General features: G+C 52.3%; 1 protein-coding gene across 1 annotated transcript in view; it reads left to right on the top strand.

The window, feature by feature from the left end:
- The first annotated feature begins 1,181 nt into the window (after positions 1-1,181).
- The window catches only part of LOC137323968 (cytotoxic T-lymphocyte protein 4-like), a 33,182-nt gene continuing 12,272 nt past the window's right edge, over positions 1,182-22,091 (top strand). The window contains exons 1-3 of the mRNA XM_067988127.1: positions 1,182-1,298; positions 13,046-13,417; positions 21,773-21,873. Of these exons, the coding sequence (XP_067844228.1) occupies positions 1,235-1,298; positions 13,046-13,417; positions 21,773-21,873 (537 nt within the window). The 5' untranslated portion in view covers positions 1,182-1,234. The remainder of the gene's footprint in view (positions 1,299-13,045; positions 13,418-21,772; positions 21,874-22,091) is intronic.

Raw genomic sequence — 22,091 nt, 5'->3', positions numbered from 1 at the left:
TGAGAGTAAGGAGAGCTTAGGAGAAATTTCTTGATAAGACAATATAGAGGGAGCTTTACCCTATATCAAACCCGTGCTGTATCTGCCCTGGGTTTGATGGGACAGTGTAGAGGGAGCTTTACTCTGTATCTAACCCTGTACCTGCCCTGGGAGTGTTTGATGGGACAGTGTAGAGGGAGCTTTACTCTGTATCTAACCCGTGCTGTACCTGCCCTGGGAGTGTTTGATGGGACAGTGTAAAAGGAGCTTTACTCTGTATCTAACTCATGCTGTACCTGTCCTGGGAGTGTTTGATGGGACAGTGTAGAGGGAGCTTTACTCTGTATCTAACCCGTGCTGTACCTGCCCTGGGAGTGTTTGATGGGACAGTGTAGAGGGAGCTTTACTCTGTATCTAACCCGTGCTGTACCTGCCCTGGGAGTGTTTGATGGGACAGTGTAGAGGGAGCTTTACTCTATATCTAACCCGTGCTGTACCTGCCCTGGGAGTGTTTGATGGGACAGTGTAGAGGGAGCTTTACTCTGTATCTAACCCGTGCTGTACCTGCCCTGGGAGTGTTTGATGGGACAGTGTAGAGGGAGCTTTACTCTGTATCTAACCCGTGCTGTACCTGCCCTGGGAGTATTTGATGGGACAGTGTAGAGGGAGCTTTACTCTGTATCTAACCCGTGCTGTACCTGCCCTGGGAGTGTTTGATGGGACAGTGTAGAGGGAGCTTTACTCTGTATCTAACCCGTGCTGTACCTGCCCTGGGAGTGTTTGATGGGACAGTGTAGAGGGAGCTTTACTCTGTATCTAACCCGTGCTGTACCTGCCCTGGGAGTGTTTGATGGGACAGTGTGTGCCTGAAATTGAATGGGTTCCATTCCTAGCATCGACATCCCTCCCCTTGACGAACGAAAAAGTCACAAAACCCCAAGCTGGGGTAAGAAAACGGGTGACTGATGAAGTCCTGAAGACCAGACAGCATCACGTAGCCTCGTTTGCTGTTCAGTCACGGTACTGCAGCGTTGAGTTGTTCCAAATCGATTAAATGGGACATGCGAATGTGCTGTGAAAGATGTTTTTATTGAACTGCTCAACTGAAAAACTCATTGTCAGCCTCCCACATACTTGTGGTATCTGGGCCATGGCTGCTCTTAGATTCTACCACATCCTGTCAGCTGACAGGCTTCAATGTGACTATAACACTCACTGTGTCACCCCACCCAGAGAACAATAAATCAGGAGAATCATGAAGTCCCTGGATCGCCTTGCCATCTCGCTCATCTGCCTTCTCATGGCCGTGAAGACTCCAGGTAATTTTTCCCCACTCCTTACCCCTCTCGTCTCCTCCTGAGTATTGTTACATGGCAGTGCTCAGGTTCCTCTCCGCTCCTGCCAAAGTTTCTTTTTTAACTGATTACTGCGCAGCTGGTGTTGCCTGCCAGCCCACGGCATGCATTAATTCCCACCGGCCGCTTAAAAGGCCCGTAGCAAGGCTGGTGGATATAGCCAGGGCGTACAGGCCAATGACGTCCCAGGTTCGATCTCCCGTCTGTGCTGAATTGGCTGATTGCGGTGTCAGCCGTCACTCAGTGGTAGCACTCTCACTTTGTAGGCAGAAGGTCGTGGGTTCAATTCCCACTCCCATAATCCAGGCTGACACGCCCAGTGCAGCACTGAGGGAGTGCGGCACTGTTGGAGGTACCGTCTTTCAGATGCAACGTTAAACCGAGGCCCCGTCTGCCCTCTCAGGTGGACGTAAAAGATCACCAGGGCACTATTTCAAAGAGGAGCGGGGGAGTTCTCCCCAGTGTCCTGGCCCATTGTGAACAGGAGGCAGGTTCAGAATTGTGGTGCTCTCCAATACACCAAACAATTTTTCATTTACACCAATTGGAAACAAAAGAAAGAAAGAACTTGCATTTTTATAGCAACTTTCATGACCTCAGGATGTCCCAAAGTGCTTCACAGCCAAAGAAGTATTTTTGAAATGTAGTCACTTTTGTAATGTAAGAAATGCAGCAGCCAATTCATGTACAACAAGATCCCACAATGTAATACTGACTAGATAATTTATTTTAGGTGTTGGTTGAGAGAAAAATATTGGCTTGGACACCAGGGAGAACTCCCCTGCTCTTCTTCTTTTATGTCCACCTGAGAGGGCAGAAATGGTATTGGTTTAATATCTCATCTGAAAGACAGCACCTCCAACAGTGCAGCACTCCCTCAGTACTGCCACTCTGGATTATGTGCTCAAGTCTCTGGAGTGGGACTTGAACCCACAATCCATAAACTTACAGTCAAGAATGCTACCCACTGAGCCACGGCTGACACTCAGTGTTGCGGTGCACGCATGGGGGATGGGTGAGGTAATGGGGGAGGGGGCCAGCAGCTGGTGTCTCTGGAACTGGGACCCCACCGCCCAACCCTCCCACCCCAACACCCTCCCCGAAGTGACCTAAGATAATTGAATGCAGAGAGATGCTCCGAAGAATCGTCCTTTGTGTCATGCTTGGCCACCGATTTCAGGCGGGGAGATTGGACCTCGGTGTTGGGGCAAAACTTCAGGGGAGGCGGACTGAGTGCGCTCATTACAAGTGGCAGGAGTCGGAGGGTGCACGGAGGGAAACCCCCCCCCGCCAAATTTACTGCTCCTCAGCACCGACCCGCGGCAGCACGATCACTCCCGTTCTGTTCCCTCCTCTCTCCTGGAGGAGTTGGCTCCTGTACCTCACCAGGATGGTCCTCCGTCGTGGGTCAGGCATGGAGTGTTGGCTATTCCAGCATGGAGTGTCTCGCGGGTGGGGAGCCTCACCCATCCTTCAGGCACATGCACTTTCCTGTTGGGGTCACTGGATAGCAAGATAGCAAGCGCCTGGACCGGGAGCAAGGAACCTGTGTGATTTTGGCCCACCATTGTCCAAGGGAGTGGAAGGCAATTGTAGGACCCCTGTCGACGCTCCTGCTGAGATCAGCTGGCGCAGTGCCGATGGAGGATCTAACCGCGAGCCTTGTTGATCTGTACAGCTCAGAGTCACAGCAATATGCGTAGCTACCAAGCCTCTGCCGCCGAGCCATAGTGCGGGGTCTCAGGTCACACAGAGGGGTGCAAGGACACCAGAGTGGTGTGGGGCCACACAGAGCGGCGAGGGGCCACACAGAGTGATGAGGGGTCGCATAGAGCGTTATGAGGGGTCGCATAGAGCGTTATGAGGGGCCACACAGAGCGGCGAGGGGCCACACAGAGTGATGAGGGGCCACACAGAGTGATGAGGGGCCACACAGAGTGATGAGGGGCCACACAGAGTGATGAGGGGCCACACAGAGTGATGAGGGGCCACACAGAGTGATGAGGGGCCACACAGAGCGGCGAGGGGCCACACAGAGTGATGAGGGGTCGCATAGAGCGGCGAGGGGTTACGCAGAGTGGTGAGGGGTTACACAGGGAGCAGTACATAGAAACATCCGGAAAATGAATTGATTAACAAAAAATTACCAGCAGGACATCAGGGATCGAGCATTTCTTGTTCACAATCCTGGCACCTGGAGGTATCTTTAAACCTAGAGGGGGTCAGCAGGGCACGGCATTATGGGGGTAGATTAGTTATATCTCTGGATGGGGCATTAGGACAGAGGGAGGTGATTGAAATACCCAAGGCATGGGAGAAAAAGTAGAAAACCAGAGGAAGTGATTGAAGACCAGAGAGGCCGGGCAGGGCTTGTAATCAGTAAAAGAAGAAAATGTAAATGGTGATTCTGTAAAGTTTGTGTTCATCCATTCCTGGGAATAAAGCACATTCCACTTCAGGTACCCACTGTCCCATCAAACACTCCCAGGACAGGTATAACACGGGTTAGATACAGATTAAAGCTCCCTCTACACTGTCCCATCAAACACTCCCAGGGCAGGTATAACACGGGTTAGATACAGAGTAAAGCTCCCTCTACACTGTCCCATCAAACACTCCCAGGGCAGGTATAACACGGGTTAGATACAGAGTAAAGCTCCCTCTACACTGTCCCATCAAACACTCCCAGGGCAGGTATAACACGGGTTAGATACAGAGTAAAGCTCTACACTGCTCTAATGACATGCCTCAGAAGATTACTTCCTACTGCACCTCTGTTTCCCACACCAACCATTCCTGTGACTGCTCCAGTGAGGTTGCCAATTAATACCAATCAGCATCAAACTAGGGGCAGGTTTGTTTTGCGGGTCTGTGTACACTGGGTGCTTGTTTGAAGCTGCCTGGGCGACAGTCCTCAGTCTCTCCAGGCTAGATGTTGGTTGAAGGATAAATATTGGCCAGGGCACCAGGGAGAATTCCCCTGCTCTTCTTCGAATAGTGCCATGGGATCTTTTACAATCACCTGAGAGGGCAGACGGGGCTTCGGTTTAACGTCTGATCCGGAAGACGGCACCTCCGACAGTGCAGTGCTTCCTGAGTACTTGGGTTTTAGAAGCCGGCAGATTGTAGGGTGAGGGGAACACGAAGACCTGGGCCTATGGTTTGATAGTCTCATCGAAGCCTATTATACAAACCTCTTGTGTCAAGATTTAATCCCCTACTTGAAAGTAAAGAGCCTGGAATTCAGTTCCTTAAAGGGGAGGATGGCTGTAGGAACCAAGGTGGGTAGATGGAGTTAAGATACAGATCAGCCGTGATCTAATTGAATGGTGGAACAGGCTCGAGGGGTTGAATGGCCTACTCCTGTTCCTATGTTCCAATGTTCCTATATACATAGTAACTGTCTGAGTGGAGATTATCTTAGTGAGATGTACCCAGCACTGATCAACAGAGCTGTGCATATGAAAGAGAGTACGGCAAAGCAAGTAAAACAACTTAACTCCAGCCGTGTACATGTACCTGGGGCGGTTGCATTTGCAATATTGAATACTGAATACATTGTAAAGTGCCATTGGTGGATTGGAAAAGGTGTAAAGTAGGCACAGCAAGGATGATTCTGAGGACTCGTGTATTGTGAGGAAAAACGTACACAGCTCAGCGTACATTCACTGGAGATAACTGGGAGGCTCTTTCAAATGATGGGGCGATGCTGATGTTGATGTAAATGGGCTAACCTTGAAATTCTGTGAAAGGTCTATGGAGAACGGTGTTATGGCCGATTTCAGCCACTATCTTTGACCAAGGAAGGTTTATCCACTGACCTTTGACCGTGTAATGGTTTAGACCCTGACCTTTGGACATGTAATGATTTAAACATTGACCTTTGAACATGTAATAGTTTAAACCCTGACCTTTGACCATGTAATAGTTTAGCCATTAACTTTTGACCATGTAATGGTTTAGCCACTAAACATTGAACATGTAATAGTTTAGCCATTTACCTTTGACTATGTAATGGTTTAGCCAATAACCTTTGAACATGTAATGGTTAAGACACCGACCTTTCCTATGTAATGGTTTAGTCACTAACCTTTGACTATGTAATTGTCTAGACATTGACCTTTGACCATGTAATAGTTTAGACACTAACCTTTGACCATGTAAAGGTTTAGTCACTATCCTTTGACCATGTAAAGGTTTAGTCACTAACTTTTGACCATGTAAAGGTTTAGTCACTAACCTTTGACCATGTAATGGTTTAGACACTAACCTTTGACTATGTAATGGTTTAGACACTAACCTTTGACTATGTAATGGTTTAGATACTAACCTTTGACCATGTAATGGTTTAGACACTAACCTTGGACTATGTAATGGTTTAGACACTAACCTTTGACCATGTAATGGTTTAGTCACTAACCTTTGACCATGTAATGGTCTAGACACTGACCTTTGACTATGTGATAGTTTAGACACTGATCTTTGCCTATGTAATTGTTTATACACTGACCATGAATGGTCTGGACACTGACCTTCAGCCACAAATTGTCTAGACACTGATCTTTCATTATGTAGTTATTTAGACACTGACCTTTGAACATGTGATGGTTTAGTCACTAACCTTTAACCATGTAATGGTTTAGATACTGACCTTTGACCATGTAATGGTTTAGATACTGACCTTTGACCATGTAATAGTTTATGCACTGACCATGAAAGGTCTAGACACTGACCTTTGACCATGAATTGTCTAGACACTGATCTTTGACCATGTAATAGTTTAGACACTCACCCGTGACTATATAATTGTTTAGCCACTAATCTTTGACCATGAATTGTCTAGACACTGATCTTTGGCCATGAATTGTCTAGACACTGATCTTTGACCATGAATTGTCTAGACACTGATCTTTGACCATGAATTGTCTAGACACTGATCTTTGACCATGTAATCATTTCAATGCTGACCTTTGACCATGTAATGGTTTAGCTACTAACATTTGACTATGTAATAGTTTATACACTGACCTTTGACTATGTAATTATTTAAACACTGACCATGAACGGTCTAGACACTGACCTTTGACCATGTAATGGTATAGTCACTAACATTTGACTATGTAATGGTTTAGACACTGACCTTTCGTCATGTAATGGTTTAGATATTGACCTTTGATCATGAATTGTCTAAACACTGATCTTTCACTATGTAATTGCTTAGGCACTGACCTTTGAATATGTGATGGTTTAGTCACTAACCTTTAACTGTGTATTTGACCATGTAATTTTTTTATACATTGACCATGAAAAGTCTAGACACTGATCTTTAACTATGTAATAGTTTAGACACTCACCTTTGACTATTTAATTGTTTCTCCACTAACTTTTGACCTTGTAATGGTTTAGACACTGACCTTTGACTTTTTAATTGTCTAGACATTGACCTTTGACCATGTGATGGTTAGACACTAACCTTTGACCATGTAATGGTTTATACATTGACCTTTGACCAGGTAATAGTTTAGACACTGACCATGAATGGTCCAGATATTGACCTTTGACCATGAATTGTCTAGACACTGACCTTTGACCATATGATGGTTTAGCCACTAACTTTGACCATGTAATGGTTTAGACACTAATGTTTCACTATGTTAATTGTTCAGACACTGACCTTTGACTATGTAATGGTTTAGATACTGACCTTTGACCATGTCATGGTTTAGACACTGACCTTTGACCATGTCATGGTTTAGACACTGACCTTTGACCATGTCATGGTTTAGACACTGACCTTTGACCATGTCATGGTTTAGACACTGACCTTTGACCATGTCATGGTTTAGACACTGACCTTTGACTATGTCATGGTTTAGACACTGACCTTTGACTATTTAATGGTTTTGACACTGACCTTTGCCTATGCAATGGTTTAGGCACTGACCTTTCACTATGTAATTGTTTAGACACTGATCTTTGCCCCTAAGTAATGGTTTTGGACACTGACCTTTGATCATGTTATGATTTGGGCCACTCACCTGTCACCTCTCTGGGTGTGTGAGAAGCGGACATTATAGTGGCTCACTCTTGTGAGGTTAAGGCTGGGGCTCACTGTTGGGACAGAGCAGGCCAGAGGGAACTTTACTCTGCAACTGGTCCTGTGTAACCACACAAGATAAGGGACAGACATTTGACCCATTTAAGCTCCTCCATCATAGTCTCTTAAATAATTTCTAAACCTTTTTCACCCACTAACCCATCCCAGAGTTCATTCCAAGTGTTCGTCACTCTGGCCACGAAGAAGAACTTCCTCACATCAATGCTCAGTTGGCCTTTCACCAGTTTGAACCTGAGTCCCCTGCATGACATACCTTTTAGTACCCAAGTCCCTTTACTATCTTCGATATCTCTGTAATGTCTCTATTCAGTCGCCTCCTTTCAAAATATTTCTCCAGTCTTTCCTCATAGTCGCACGAGGGATCAGCCTTGTGGGTCTGCTCTGCACTGTCCCCAGGATATGTAGGACTCCCTTGTGTCTCAGTGACCAGAATTGGGCCCAGTTCTCAAGCTGCAGTCTGACCAGAACATTTTTCACCCTGAAGCAACCCAGTTCCCTCGTTGACTGCTGCTCTGCAGTGTCTAGGCATTAATCCTTGGAGTAATGTTCAACCCCACACCATGTCTGTGTTGAACTTGATCATTGTGTGGTCACTCGGGCGACGTCACGAGCTCCGCTCCCTGACTGAGACCGTTACCGTGCCCAAGTCGATATGTGAGCTGCCTCACGTGACCTCCCGGACACCTTGACCCCAAAGTCCCCGGAGCTGGAAGGGGCGTAAACAGCAGTTAGGTCGGAAACTTCAGCACCTGCCCACCATGGGGGAGGAGGCATGCCTGGTCCGCCCAGAGACCACATAGCGTCCTCTGTACAAGGCAGCCAAACCAATTATTTTTTTATAACGCTTACCCATTTTTCAGGGTCCACACCGCTCCCTTTGCCTGGACCCTCCTCAGTTGGAGCCCACTTACGACCCATCTCATTGCCAATACGCTTCACCTCATTTGGTGTATCATCCCCCCCACCCCGCTAACGTGCCGGGTCCCAATGGAGCTTTGGTAGTGGGAGCTCCCAGTGTAGCGGGTCCTTGTCCCCCCCTCCTCGCCCCCCCTCCCCAGGGGCAACCCCCTGACTTTGTAAAGGGGGGGGTGGAGTTCCTGCCCCTTACGAGGTCGACTAGAGAATCCCAGAATTAGCAGAGGACTGGGCGTAACCGGGTCCCTGGGGTATCCCGGCGTGTCCCTGGGGTATCCCGGTGGTTCCCTGGGGCATCCCAGCCAGTCCCTGGGGTGTCCCGGCCTGTCCCTGGGGTATCCCAGTGGTTCCCTGGGGTATCCCAACCTGTCCCTGGGGTATCCCGGCCTGTCCCTGGGGTATCCCAGTGGTTCCCTGGGGTATCCCGACCTGTCCCTGGGGTATCCCGGCCTGTCCCTGGGGTATCCCGGCCTGTCCCTGGGGTATCCCGGTGCGAGTCCCACCAGACCCTTGAGGAAACTCGAGACCCCCCCACATCTCTTCACAGAATGGATTGTCTTCCTTCTAGTTCTCAGCTGATGGTCTGTAACAAACCCTTGGTCCTTGCTGGCACCCAATCGCTCACATATTCCCCAGGCCCAGGGTATCTGAATATTCCGGGTGGGCTTCAACTCCATGGAGCCCCCACCCCGAGTCTGGGGAGGGGTTGGGGGAATAGCCCTCCCCGCGATCCCCCAGTGACATACCAAGGCACGCAGACTAAAATAGTCCAGGTTCAATCCCTGGTCAGTGTTGAGTTAGCTGATCTCATCCAGGGCTCTCGGTTACCGACGGTAACTATCCAACGCACACAACTTCCTCAAAGATTAAATTCCTAATACCCAGAATCTTTTTTGTTGCCCCCTTGAAGGTCAATAATCCCCTTCCTGTGACTGGGTACATGGTGCTCCAAGTGGAGTCTGATGCAGTAACAACATGACCTCTCTTCCCTGTCCCTCCCTTTCTCCTCAACCTCTCTCACTTAATTAAGAGACATTTACACTTTCACTATGTTCTGGGGTTTATGGGTTGGTGACTCATTAATCCCTCGTAAAGTCCGTTTTGTTGCCTAGACAGGATTGCATGTAGCTTCAATTAAATGTCACTTTCGCTCATCAGTGGCACGCAACCTAGCCACCAATCATGGTGACCCAAATATAGCTCACCGACCAGGCTACAGTCCGTTGCTGGTTGTTCCACACGCTATCTTTACCCAGCTCAGCCAAGGAGCTGAACTGTATCTCAGTGAGACACTCGGAACAAAATACACGCCAGCCTGGCGACACATCATATTGGTGTAATGCAACCCTCAACTATGTCGTAACACTCCCCCCCAACCTCCCTCCCACACACACACACACACACAGATGGGCCCTGTAGTTTCAATAGAGGACTTTCACAGCTGCTAAGAATGATAAAATAGTCCAAGCTCTTTCACAGTCTGTTGTTTTCGCTCAGTCTTCAGCAAGAGAAGGGAAACACTCAATACAGCCACAGCCAGATGGGTTGTGAAGAAAGAAACAGAAGACAGGAGGCAGAAGAGAAGGAGAGTATTGAGGGCCAGTTATCTGAATGTCTGCCTAGGGTGAGCATAGATCAGCAAATTACAGGCCTGCTTCTTGTAACGTCCGACTAGGGCAGATTTTCAAACTCCTCGCACATTACGTAGAATTTACAGCACAGAATCAGGCCATTCGGTTCAACTGGTCTATCACAGTGTTTATACTCCACACGAGCCTCCTCCCACTCTAATTACCTCTTCCCACCCTGCCTCCATATACCTCTATCTCCTTCTCCCTCCTGTATGCTTCAGGCCTCCGCTTAAATGCATCAATGCACGTGGTGAGATACCTGGCATGCGCCCACAATCATCCAACGGTGATGCCTGAGGCCTCGGTAAACCTGCCCTAGCAGGTGCGTCCGGCGGGCAGAGCTCCGTGCCAAGACCGCGCATTTGGCCAATCCACTTGGCTGTCCCTCGCGGCCCAGGTGACCAACACCATCTTCTAATTAGGCAGAAGCCGCCGCCTCGGTTACACGGCTCTCACGCCAGGCTCTGCCCCGTATTAGTAGCTCTCCTGCACTGTGTGGTTTTACTGACATGGACATGTCCGTTCTGTGCAGCCTTTGATACGGTCGATCGCACCATCCTCCTCCAACGCCTCTCCTCCTTCGTCCAGCTGGGTGGGACTGCCCTCATCTGGTTCCATTCCTATCCAGTCATAGCCAGAGAATCGCCTGCAATGGCTTTTCTTCCCGCTCCCTCACCGTTACCTCTGGAATCCCCCAAGGATCTATCCTTGACCCCCTCCTATTTCTCATCTACAGGCTGCCCCTCGGCGACACCATCCGAAAACACATCAGATTCCACATGTACACTGGTGACACCCAGCTCTACCTCACCACCACCTCTCTCGACCCCTCCACTGTCTCTGATTTGTCACGCTATCCTAACTCGGACCAAGTCCCGTTCACCCATCACCCCTGTGCTCACTGACCTACAGTTGACTTCCGGTCCACCAATGCCTTGATTTTAAAATTCTCATCTTCATGTTCAAATCCCTTCATGGCCTCGCCCCTCCTTATGTCTGTAACCTCCTCCAGCCCGACAATCCTCCGGGATCTCTGCGTTCCTCCAATTCTGACCTCTTGTGCATCCCTGACTTCCTTCACTCCACCATTGGCGGTCGAGTCTCCGGCTGCCTCGGCCCTAAGCTCTGGAATTCCCTCCCTAAATCTCTCTGCCTCTCTCTCCCCTCCTTAAAACCAACTTGTCACCTGTCCTAATATCTCCTTATGTGGCTCAGTGTCAAATTTTGTTTGATAACACTCCTGTGAAGTTCCTTGGGACATTTTACTACTTTAAAGGCGCTATATAAATCCAAATTATTACTGCCAGTATGGGACGGCAGCCTAGCTTGCCACACCAGAAGCTGCAAAAACCCAACTCATTGTTTGCTCAGTGGGTGGGCCAATACTTGCCCACAATCACGGCATTTGTATTTTCCCCACAGATAGACAACCTCCCCCTTCATGGTTTATCAACACGACGTATTTTGCTTTGTGGTCAATGCTTTGTGGCCTCTTTGTGGGCAGCTAGCAATCAACAGTTCGGAGGAAACCACACAGGGCTCTCGAATGATTGGTGCATGGTTAACTAGACTGCCATCCCAGACTGAGCTATCTTCCTATCAGTCGATCATCTCCCTTCAGGACAATACAAGAAAAGGCTTAGCTTTCTGACAGACAATTCCCCTCCCACGGCTGGCCTCCGGCCTTTCAATTTCCATGAACAATCTTTCTTCTCTCCCTCTATCCTTTGATATTCCAGGGCGGCTCCCCTGAATGGTCCTTTCTTGTTCCTGTGAAGCTCGAAATCCCCCCCATCCTACACAGTCTCCCTCCTCCCTGCATTGAAATCAAGACTTGTCACATCCTCTCCTCCTCAAACTCATTCTTTCAGTGGAGTAGAGGAGCAGTGGGCCCCGTTCATTAAGCAGATGAACTTAGACTGGACACTGTGCAAATACAGTGCAAACACTGAAAACACAGTGCAAACATTAGGCAAATGCAGTGGAAGCAGCATGAAACACTGTGTAAATACAGTGCAGTGTGCAAATAAAGTGCAAATTGTGCAAACAGTGTGAACAGCATGAAAACAGTGCAAATACAGTGCCAACACATTGCAAACAGCATGCAAATACAGTGCAAACAGCATGCAACTAAAGTGCAAACACTGTTGAAACACCATGCAGACACGTAGAAATTCAGTGCAAACGCCATACAAATAATGTGCAAATACACTGCAGATACAATGCAAAAAATGTGCAAATACACAATAGGCAGCAACCAACACTACATACTTTTTTGGTAAATTTGATGCTCATCCAGGCATGTCAGTGTTGAGAATGGAACCCCTTCTGTTTCAGGCATCCAATGTCAATTATCTCAGCACGGGTTAGATACAGAGTAAAGCTCCCTCTACACTGTCCCATCAAACACTCCCAGGGCAGGTACAGGGTTAGATACAGAGTAAAGCTCCCTCTACACTGTCCCATCAAACACTCCCAGGGCAGGTACAGGGTTAGATACAGAGTAAAGCTCCCTCTACACTGTCCCATCAAACACTCCCAGGGCAGGTACAGGGTTAGATACAGAGTAAAGCTCCCTCTACACTGTCCCATCAAACACTCCCAGGACAGGTACAGGGTTAGATACAGAGTAAAGCTCTCTCTACACTGTCCCATCAAACACTCCCAGGGCAGGTACAGGGTTAGATACAGAGTAAAGCTCCCTCTACACTGTCCCATCAATGTGCCTGATCCCTTGCTGCACCAGTCTGATATTTTCTCTATTACCCACACTAGCCATGTTGCCTCTCAAAGTGAGAATTAGGTTCAATATCACTCACTGGGGCCATGAGTACTGGGAGCTGGATTGAGATGGCCCAAATTCATTTCACATTGGACCCTTACAGCCAGCAGGCAGAGGAGCCTTTCATCCCATCAGTCTGGGCTGGATGTGAACTCAGGCCCGGCAGGTCAAAGGTCGCTGTTTGACCCAGTGCTCAGGAACTAGTTCTTTGTGTTGAAGGTTGAGTTAAGTCCCTTTTTGTTTCCCCCCCGCCCCCCCCCTACAGCAGAAGCAATGAAAGTCACTCAGCCTAAATTTATCCTGGCTGAGGGCCGCAACGTCACCCTCGAGTGTAAGTACAACATCACAGGGGATGGGCATGCCGAGGAGATCAGGATCAGTATCTATAAAGGAAAGGAAGACGACAACAATGAGGTCTGCGCTGCCTCCTTTAATTCCAGCACGAAACTCTTCAAGAGGACAACAGCTCTGCACTGCCAGGGACGACCAAGGGAAGACAGCGTGTCGATAACATTCAGTGGGCTGAACACATCTCACAGTGACTGGTACATCTGCAAGGTGGAGAAGATGCATCCTCCCCCTTACACAGAGGCCTCCGGGAACGGGACTTGGATTTTCATCAAGCCGGACGAGGCTGGTGAGTGCGGAAATCTGAAATAAAAACAGGAAGCGTCGGAAAACGTTCTGCAGGTCAGGCAGCGCCTGTGGAGAGAGAATCAGAGTTAACGTTTCAGGTCGATGACCTTTCGTCAGAATGTTAGAGGTGAACAGCTTATAAGCAAGTACAGAGCGAGGGGAGAGGGTGGCAGGAAAAGAACAAAAGGGAAAGGTCTGCGATAGGGTGGAGGGCAGGAGTGAGTAAATGACAAAAGTGTGGAGATCTCAATTATTGTACATTACTTTGTTGAAGTGCAATAGAATGGAGGACATGCTGACAGGAGCCCTGGCAGGTGATAACTGACCAGATTCTACAAATGTGAAAAGGGAGGACTGTGCAAAGTGGTCCTGAAACCTATTCCAAGGGGAAGGATTGACAACACTGTCAGGCACGGAGAGAAAGAGCGAGACAGGGAGAAGGGAGAGGGAGACAGAGAGAAGGGAGAGGGAGACAGAGAGAAGGGCGAGGGAGACAGAGAGAAGGGAGAGCGAGACAGGGAGAAGGGCGAGGGAGACAGAGAGAAGGGAGAGGGAGACAGAGAGAAGGGAGAGGGAGACAGAGAGAAGGGAGAGGGAGACGGAGAGAAGGGAGAGGGAGACGGAGAGAAGGGAGAGGGAGACGGAGAGAAGGGAGAGGGAGACGGAGAGAAGGGAGAGGGAGACGGAGAGAAGGGAGAGGGAGACGGAGAGAAGGGCGAGGGAGACGGAGAGAAGGGAGAGGGAGACTGAGAGAAGGGCGAGGGAGACAGAGAGAAGGGCGAGGGAGACAGAGAGAAGGGAGAGGGAGACAGAGAGAAGGGAGAGGGAGACAGAGAGAAGGGCGAGGGAGACAGAGAGAAGGGAGAGGGAGACAGAGAGAAGGGAGAGGGAGACAGAGAGAAGGGAGAGGGAGACAGAGAGAAGGGCGAGGGAGACAGAGAGAAGGGAGAGGGAGACAGAGAGAAGGGAGAGGGAGACAGAGAGAAGGGCGAGGGAGACAGAGAGAAGGGAGAGGGAGACGGAGAGAAGGGCGAGGGAGACGGAGAGAAGGGCGAGGGAGACGGAGAGAAGGGCGAGGGAGACGGAGAGAAGGGAGAGGGAGACGGAGAGAAGGGCGAGGGAGACGGAGAGAAGGGAGAGGGAGACGGAGAGAAGGGAGAGGGAGACGGAGAGAAGGGAGAGGGAGACGGAGAGAAGGGCGAGGGAGACGGAGAGAAGGGAGAGGGAGACGGAGAGAAGGGCGAGGGAGACGGAGAGAAGGGAGAGGGAGACGGAGAGAAGGGCGAGGGAGACAGAGAGAAGGGAGAGGGAGACAGAGAGAAGGGAGAGGGAGACAGAGAGAAGGGAGAGGGAGACAGAGAGAAGGGAGAGGGAGACAGAGAGAAGGGAGAGGGAGACAGAGAGAAGGGAGAGGGAGACAGAGAGAAGGGAGAGGGAGACAGAGAGAAGGGAGAGGGAGACAGAGAGAAGGGAGAGGGAGACAGAGAGAAGGGAGAGGGAGACAGAGAGAAGGGAGAGGGAGACAGAGAGAAGGGCGAGGGAGACAGAGGGAAGGGCGAGGGAGACAGAGAGAAGGGCGAGGGAGACAGAGAGAAGGGAGAGGGAGACAGAGAGAAGGGAGAGGGAGACAGAGAGAAGGGAGAGGGAGACAGAGAGAAGGGCGAGGGAGACAGAGGGAAGGGCGAGGGAGACAGAGAGAAGGGCGAGGGAGACAGAGAGAAGGGAGAGGGAGACAGAGAGAAGGGAGAGGGAGACAGAGAGAAGGGAGAGGGAGACAGAGAGAAGGGCGAGGGAGACAGAGAGAAGGGAGAGGGAGACAGAGAGAAGGGAGAGGGAGACAGAGAGAAGGGAGAGGGAGACAGAGAGAAGGGAGAGGGAGACAGAGAGAAGGGAGAGGGAGACAGAGAGAAGGGAGAGGGAGACAGAGAGAAGGGAGAGGGAGACAGAGAGAAGGGAGAGGGAGACAGAGAGAAGGGAGAGGGAGACAGAGAGAAGGGAGAGGGAGACAGAGAGAAGGGAGAGGGAGACAGAGAGAAGGGCGAGGGAGACAGAGAGAAGGGCGAGGGAGACAGAGAGAAGGGAGAGGGAGACAGAGGGAAGGGCGAGGGAGACAGAGAGAAGGGAGAGGGAGACAGAGAGAAGGGAGAGGGAGACAGAGGGAAGGGCGAGGGAGACAGAGAGAAGGGCGAGGGAGACAGAGAGAAGGGAGAGGGAGACAGAGAGAAGGGAGAGGGAGACAAAGAGAAGGGAGAGGGAGACAGAGAGAAGGGAAGGGAGAGGGAGACAGAGGGAAGGGCGAGGGAGACAGAGAGAAGGGCGAGGGAGACAGAGAGAAGGGCGAGGGAGACAGAGAGAAGGGCGAGGGAGACAGAGAGAAGGGAGAGGGAGACAGAGAGAAGGGCGAGGGAGACAGAGAGAAGGGAGAGGGAGACAGAGAGAAGGGCGAGGGAGACAGAGAGAAGGGAGAGGGAGACAGAGAGAAGGGAGAGGGAGACAGAGAGAAGGGAGAGGGAGACAGAGAGATGGGCGAGGGAGACAGAGAGAAGGGAGAGGGAGACAGAGAGAAGGGAAGGGAGAGGGAGACAGAGGGAAGGGCGAGGGAGACAGAGAGAAGGGCGAGGGAGACAGAGAGAAGGGCGAGGGAGACAGAGAGAAGGGAGAGGGAGACAGAGAGAAGGGCGAGGGAGACAGAGAGAAGGGAGAGGGAGACAGAGAGAAGGGCGAGGGAGACAGAGAGAAGGGAGAGGGAGACAGAGAGAAGGGAGAGGGAGACAGAGAGAAGGGAGAGGGAGACAGAGAGATGGGCGAGGGAGACAGAGAGAAGGGAGAGGGAGACAGAGAGAAGGGAGAGGGAGACAGAGAGAAGGGAGAGGGAGACAGAGAGAAGGGAGAGGGAGACAGAGAGAAGGGCGAGGGAGACAGAGAGAAGGGAGAGGGAGACAGAGAGAAGGGAGAGGGAGACAGAGAGAAGGGCGAGGGAGACGGAGAGAAGGGAGAGGGAGACGGAGAGAAGGGAGAGGGAGACAGAGAGAAGGGAGAGGGAGACAGAGAGAAGGGCGAGGGAGACAGAGAGAAGGGAGAGGGAGACAGAGAGAAGGGAGAGGGAGACAGAGAGAAGGGAGAGGGAGACAGAGAGAAGGGAGAGGGAGACAGAGAGAAGGGAGAGGGAGACAGAGAGAAGGGAAGGGCGACAGAGAGAAGGGAGAGGGAGACAGAGAGAAGGGAGAGGGAGACAGAGAGAAGGGAAGGGAGAGGGAGACAGTGAGAAGGGAGAGGGAGACAGAGAGAAGGGAGAGGGAGACAGAGAGAAGGGAGAGGGAGACAGAGAGAAGGGCGAGGGAGACAGAGAGAAGGGAGAGGGAGACAGAGAGAAGGGAGAGGGAGACAGAGAGAAGGGAGAGGGAGACAGAGAGAAGGGAGAGGGAGACAGAGAGAAGGGCGAGGGAGACAGAGAGAAGGGAGAGGGAGACAGAGAGAAGGGCGAGGGAGACAGAGAGAAGGGAGAGGGAGACAGAGAGAAGGGAGAGGGAGACAGAGAGAAGGGAGAGGGAGACAGAGAGAAGGGAAGGGAGAGGGAGACAGTGAGAAGGGAGAGGGAGACAGAGAGAAGGGAGAGGGAGACAGAGAGAAGGGAGAGGGAGACAGAGAGAAGGGCGAGGGAGACAGAGAGAAGGGAGAGGGAGACAGAGAGAAGGGCGAGGGAGACAGAGAGAAGGGCGAGGGAGACAGAGAGAAGGGCGAGGGAGACAGAGAGAAGGGAGAGGGAGACAGAGAGAAGGGCGAGGGAGACAGAGAGAAGGGAGAGGGAGACAGAGAGAAGGGAGAGGGAGACAGAGAGAAGGGAAGGGCGAGGGAGACAGAGAGAAGGGAGAGGGAGACAGAGAGAAGGGAGAGGGAGACAGAGAGAAGGGAGAGGGAGACAGAGAGAAGGGCGAGGGAGACAGAGAGAAGGGCGAGGGAGACAGAGAGAAGGGAGAGGGAGACAGAGAGAAGGGAGAGGGAGACAGAGAGAAGGGAAGGGCGAGGGAGACGGAGAGAAGGGCGAGGGAGACAGAGAGAAGGGAGAGGGAGACAGAGAGAAGGGCGAGGGAGACAGAGAGAAGGGCGAGGGAGACAGAGAGAAGGGAGAGGGAGACAGAGAGAAGGGAAGGGCGAGGGAGACGGAGAGAAGGGCGAGGGAGACAGAGAGAAGGGAGAGGGAGACAGGGAGAAGGGCGAGGGAGACAGAGAGAAGGGAGAGGGAGACAGAGAGAAGTGAGAGGGAGACAGAGGGAAGGGCGAGGGAGACAGAGAGAAGGGAGAGGGAGACAGAGGGAAGGGAGAGGGAGACAGAGAGAAGGGAGAGGGAGACAGAGAGAAGGGAGAGGGAGACAGAGAGAAGGGAGAGGGAGACAGAGAGAAGGGAGAGGGAGACAGAGAGAAGGGAGAGGGAGACAGAGGGAAGGGCGAGGGAGACAGAGAGAAGGGAGAGGGAGACAGAGGGAAGGGAGAGGGAGACAGAGAGAAGGGAGAGGGAGACAGAGAGAAGGGAGAGGGAGACAGAGAGAAGGGAGAGGGAGACAGAGAGAAGGGAGAGGGAGACAGAGAGAAGGGAGAGGGAGACAGAGGGAAGGGCGAGGGAGACAGAGAGAAGGGAGAGGGAGACAGAGGGAAGGGAGAGGGAGACAGAGAGAAGGGAGAGGGAGACAGAGAGAAGGGCGAGGGAGACAGAGGGAAGGGCGAGGGAGACAGAGGGAAGGGCGAGGGAGACAGAGAGAAGGGAGAGGGAGACAGAGAGAAGGGAGAGGGAGACAGAGGGAAGGGAGAGGGAGACAGAGAGAAGGGCGAGGGAGACAGAGAGAAGGGCGAGGGAGACAGAGAGAAGGGAGAGGGAGACAGAGAGAAGGGAGAGGGAGACAGAGGGAAGGGAGAGGGAGACAGAGAGAAGGGCGAGGGAGACAGAGAGAAGGGCGAGGGAGACAGAGAGAAGGGAGAGGGAGACAGAGGGAAGGGCGAGGGAGACAGAGAGAAGGGAGAGGGAGACAGAGAGAAGGGAGAGGGAGACAGAGAGAAGAGAGAGGGAGACAGAGAGAAGGGCGAGGGAGACAGAGAGAAGGGAGAGGGAGACAGAGAGAAGGGAGAGGGAGCCAGAGAGAAGGGCGAGGGAGACAGAGAGAAGGGCGAGGGAGACAGAGAGAAGGGCGAGGGAGACAGAGAGAAGGGCGAGGGAGACAGAGAGAAGGGAGAGGGAGACAGAGAGAAGGGCGAGGGAGACAGAGAGAAGGGAGAGGGAGACAGAGAGAAGGGCGAGGGAGACAGAGAGAAGGGAGAGGGAGACAGAGAGAAGGGCGAGGGAGACAGAGAGAAGGGCGAGGGAGACAGAGAGAAGGGCGAGGGAGACAGAGAGAAGGGAGAGGGAGACAGAGGGAAGGGCGAGGGAGACAGAGAGAAGGGCGAGGGAGACAGAGAGAAGGGAGAGGGAGACAGAGAGAAGGGCGAGGGAGACAGAGGGAAGGGCGAGGGAGACAGAGAGAAGGGCGAGGGAGACAGAGAGAAGGGCGAGGGAGACAGAGAGAAGGGAGAGGGAGACAGAGAGAAGGGCGAGGGAGACAGAGAGAAGGGCGAGGGAGACAGAGAGAAGGGCGAGGGAGACAGAGAGAAGGGCGAGGGAGACAGAGAGAAGGGAGAGGGAGACAGAGAGAAGGGAGAGGGAGACAGAGAGAAGGGAGAGGGAGACAGAGAGAAGGGAGAGGGAGACAGAGAGAAGGGAGAGGGAGACAGAGAGAAGGGAGAGGGAGACAGAGAGAAGGGCGAGGGAGACAGAGAGAAGGGCGAGGGAGACAGAGAGAAGGGAGAGGGAGACAGAGAGAAGGGAGAGGGAGACAGAGAGAAGGGCGAGGGAGACAGAGAGAAGGGCGAGGGAGACAGAGAGAAGGGAGAGGGAGACAGAGAGAAGGGCGAGGGAGACAGAGAGAAGGGAGAGGGAGACAGAGAGAAGGGAGAGGGAGACAGAGAGAAGGGAGAGGGAGACAGAGAGAAGGGCGAGGGTGACAGAGAGAAGGGCGAGGGAGACAGAGAGAAGGGAGAGGGAGACAGAGAGAAGGGAGAGGGAGACAGAGAGAAGGGAGAGGGAGACAGAGAGAAGGGCGAGGGAGACAGAGAGAAGGGAGAGGGAGACAGAGAGAAGGGCGAGGGAGACAGAGAGAAGGGAGAGGGAGACAGAGAGAAGGGAGAGGGAGACAGAGAGAAGGGCGAGGGAGACAGAGAGAAGGGAGAGGGAGACAGAGAGAAGGGAGAGGGAGACAGAGAGAAGGGAGAGGGAGACAGAGAGAAGGGAGAGGGAGACAGAGAGAAGGGCGAGGGAGACAGAGAGAAGGGCGAGGGAGACAGAGAGAAGGGAGAGGGAGACAGAGAGAAGGGCGAGGGAGACAGAGAGAAGGGAGAGGGAGACAGAGAGAAGGGCGAGGGAGACAGAGAGAAGGGCGAGGGAGACAGAGAGAAGGGAGAGGGAGACAGAGAGAAGGGAGAGGGAGACAGAGAGAAGGGAGAGGGAGACAGAGAGAAGGGAGAGGGAGACAGAGAGAAGGGAGAGGGAGACAGAGAGAAGGGAGAGGGAGACAGAGAGAAGGGAGAGGGAGACAGTGAGAAGGGCGAGGGAGACAGAGAGAAGGGCGAGGGAGACAGAGAGAAGGGCGAGGGAGACAGAGAGAAGGGAGAGTGAGACAGAGAGAAGGGAGAGGGAGACAGAGAGAAGGGAGAGGGAGACAGAGAGAAGGGAGAGGGAGACAGAGAGAAGGGAGAGGGAGACAGAGAGAAGGGCGAGGGAGACAGAGAGAAGGGAGAGGGAGACAGAGAGAAGGGCGAGGGAGACAGAGAGAAGGGCGAGGGAGACAGAGGGAAGGGAGAGGGAGACAGAGAGAAGGGCGAGGGAGACAGAGAGAAGGGCGAGGGAGACAGAGAGAAGGGCGAGGGAGACAGAGAGAAGGGAGAGGGAGACAGAGAGAAGGGAGAGGGAGACAGAGAGAAGGGCGAGGGAGACAGAGAGAAGGGCGAGGGAGACAGAGAGAAGGGAGAGGGAGACAGAGAGAAGGGAGAGGGAGACAGAGAGAAGGGCGAGGGAGACAGAGAGAAGGGCGAGGGAGACAGAGAGAAGGGCGAGGGAGACAGAGAGAAGGGAGAGGGAGACAGAGAGAAGGGAGAGGGAGACAGAGAGAAGGGCGAGGGAGACAGAGAGAAGGGCGAGGGAGACAGAGAGAAGGGAGAGGGAGACAGAGAGAAGGGCGAGGGAGACAGAGAGAAGGGCGAGGGAGACAGAGAGAACGGCGAGGGAGACAGAGAGAAGGGAGAGGGAGACAGAGAGAAGGGAGAGGGAGACAGAGAGAAGGGAGAGGGAGACAGAGAGAAGGGAGAGGGAGACAGAGAGAAGGGAGAGGGAGACAGAGAGAAGGGAGAGGGAGACAGAGAGAAGGGAGAGGGAGACAGAGAGAAGGGAGAGGGAGACAGAGAGAAGGGCGAGGGAGACAGAGAGAAGGGCGAGGGAGACAGAGAGAAGGGAGAGGGAGACAGAGAGAAGGGAGAGGGAGACAGAGAGAAGGGAGAGGGAGACAGAGAGAAGGGCGAGGGAGACAGAGAGAAGGGCGAGGGAGACAGAGAGAAGGGAGAGGGAGACAGAGAGAAGGGCGAGGGAGACAGAGAGAAGGGAGAGGGAGACAGAGAGAAGGGAGAGGGAGACAGAGAGAAGGGCGAGGGAGACAGAGAGAAGGGCGAGGGAGACAGAGAGAAGGGAGAGGGAGACAGAGAGAAGGGCGAGGGAGACAGAGAGAAGGGAGAGGGAGACAGAGAGAAGGGAGAGGGAGACAGAGAGAAGGGCGAGGGAGACAGAGAGAAGGGCGAGGGAGACAGAGAGAAGGGAGAGGGAGACAGAGAGAAGGGAGAGGGAGACAGAGAGAAGGGAGAGGGAGACAGAGAGAAGGAGACAAATAGGGGAGATGGAGACAAAGAGGGCAGTGAGACTGAGGGGCTGAGAGTCAGAGAGGAAAGAGAGAGACAAAGGGATGAGAATGGAGAGGAAAGAGGGGAAGAATACAGAACAAAGAGGGAGAGGGTGAGAAAGGAGGTAAGAGAAGAGTGAGAGAGAAGGTTTGAGGGAGGGGTTAATGAGAGAGGAAACAAGGTCGGAGCAGAGGAGAAAGAGGAAAAAAGAGGGGAGAGAGAAAGGACAAAGGAACATTTGTTTGCATTTCAGTATTGCTATTCCTGTGCTCTCTGTTTCTGTTTCGTCTGTATTACTGTGGGTGGGCCCCCCGCCACGCGGAGCAGGCCGGCCCCCCGCCACGCGGAGCAGGAAGCTGTGCTAACCTTGTCCTGTCTGTTCCAGAGACGAAGCCATGCCGTGAATTCACTCAGGCCACTCTGATCGTCCTGGTGCTCGTTGTAATCTTCTCGTCATACAGTATCTTCATCACCTGCCTACACTGGGTAAGTATCACAAGGCTTGAAGACAGGAATGGGAAAGCTCTTTGGTACTGGCTTTACCAAGCTTGGCTTTACCGAGTACAGGTTATCAAGTACTGAATACAGGTTACCGAGTACCGAGTACAGGTTACCGAGTACCGAGTACAGGTTACCGAGTACAGGTCCACTCCTGGTGCCAGGGTCAATTGCCAATCTGTTTTTAGTTACCTGATCTCAACCAG

This window comes from Heptranchias perlo, chromosome 7, assembly GCF_035084215.1.
Source record: "Heptranchias perlo isolate sHepPer1 chromosome 7, sHepPer1.hap1, whole genome shotgun sequence".
Lineage (NCBI taxonomy): Eukaryota > Metazoa > Chordata > Chondrichthyes > Hexanchiformes > Hexanchidae > Heptranchias > Heptranchias perlo.
Note: the sequence above shows the minus strand (reverse complement) of the source record. Positions and strands in the feature narration are given on the sequence as shown.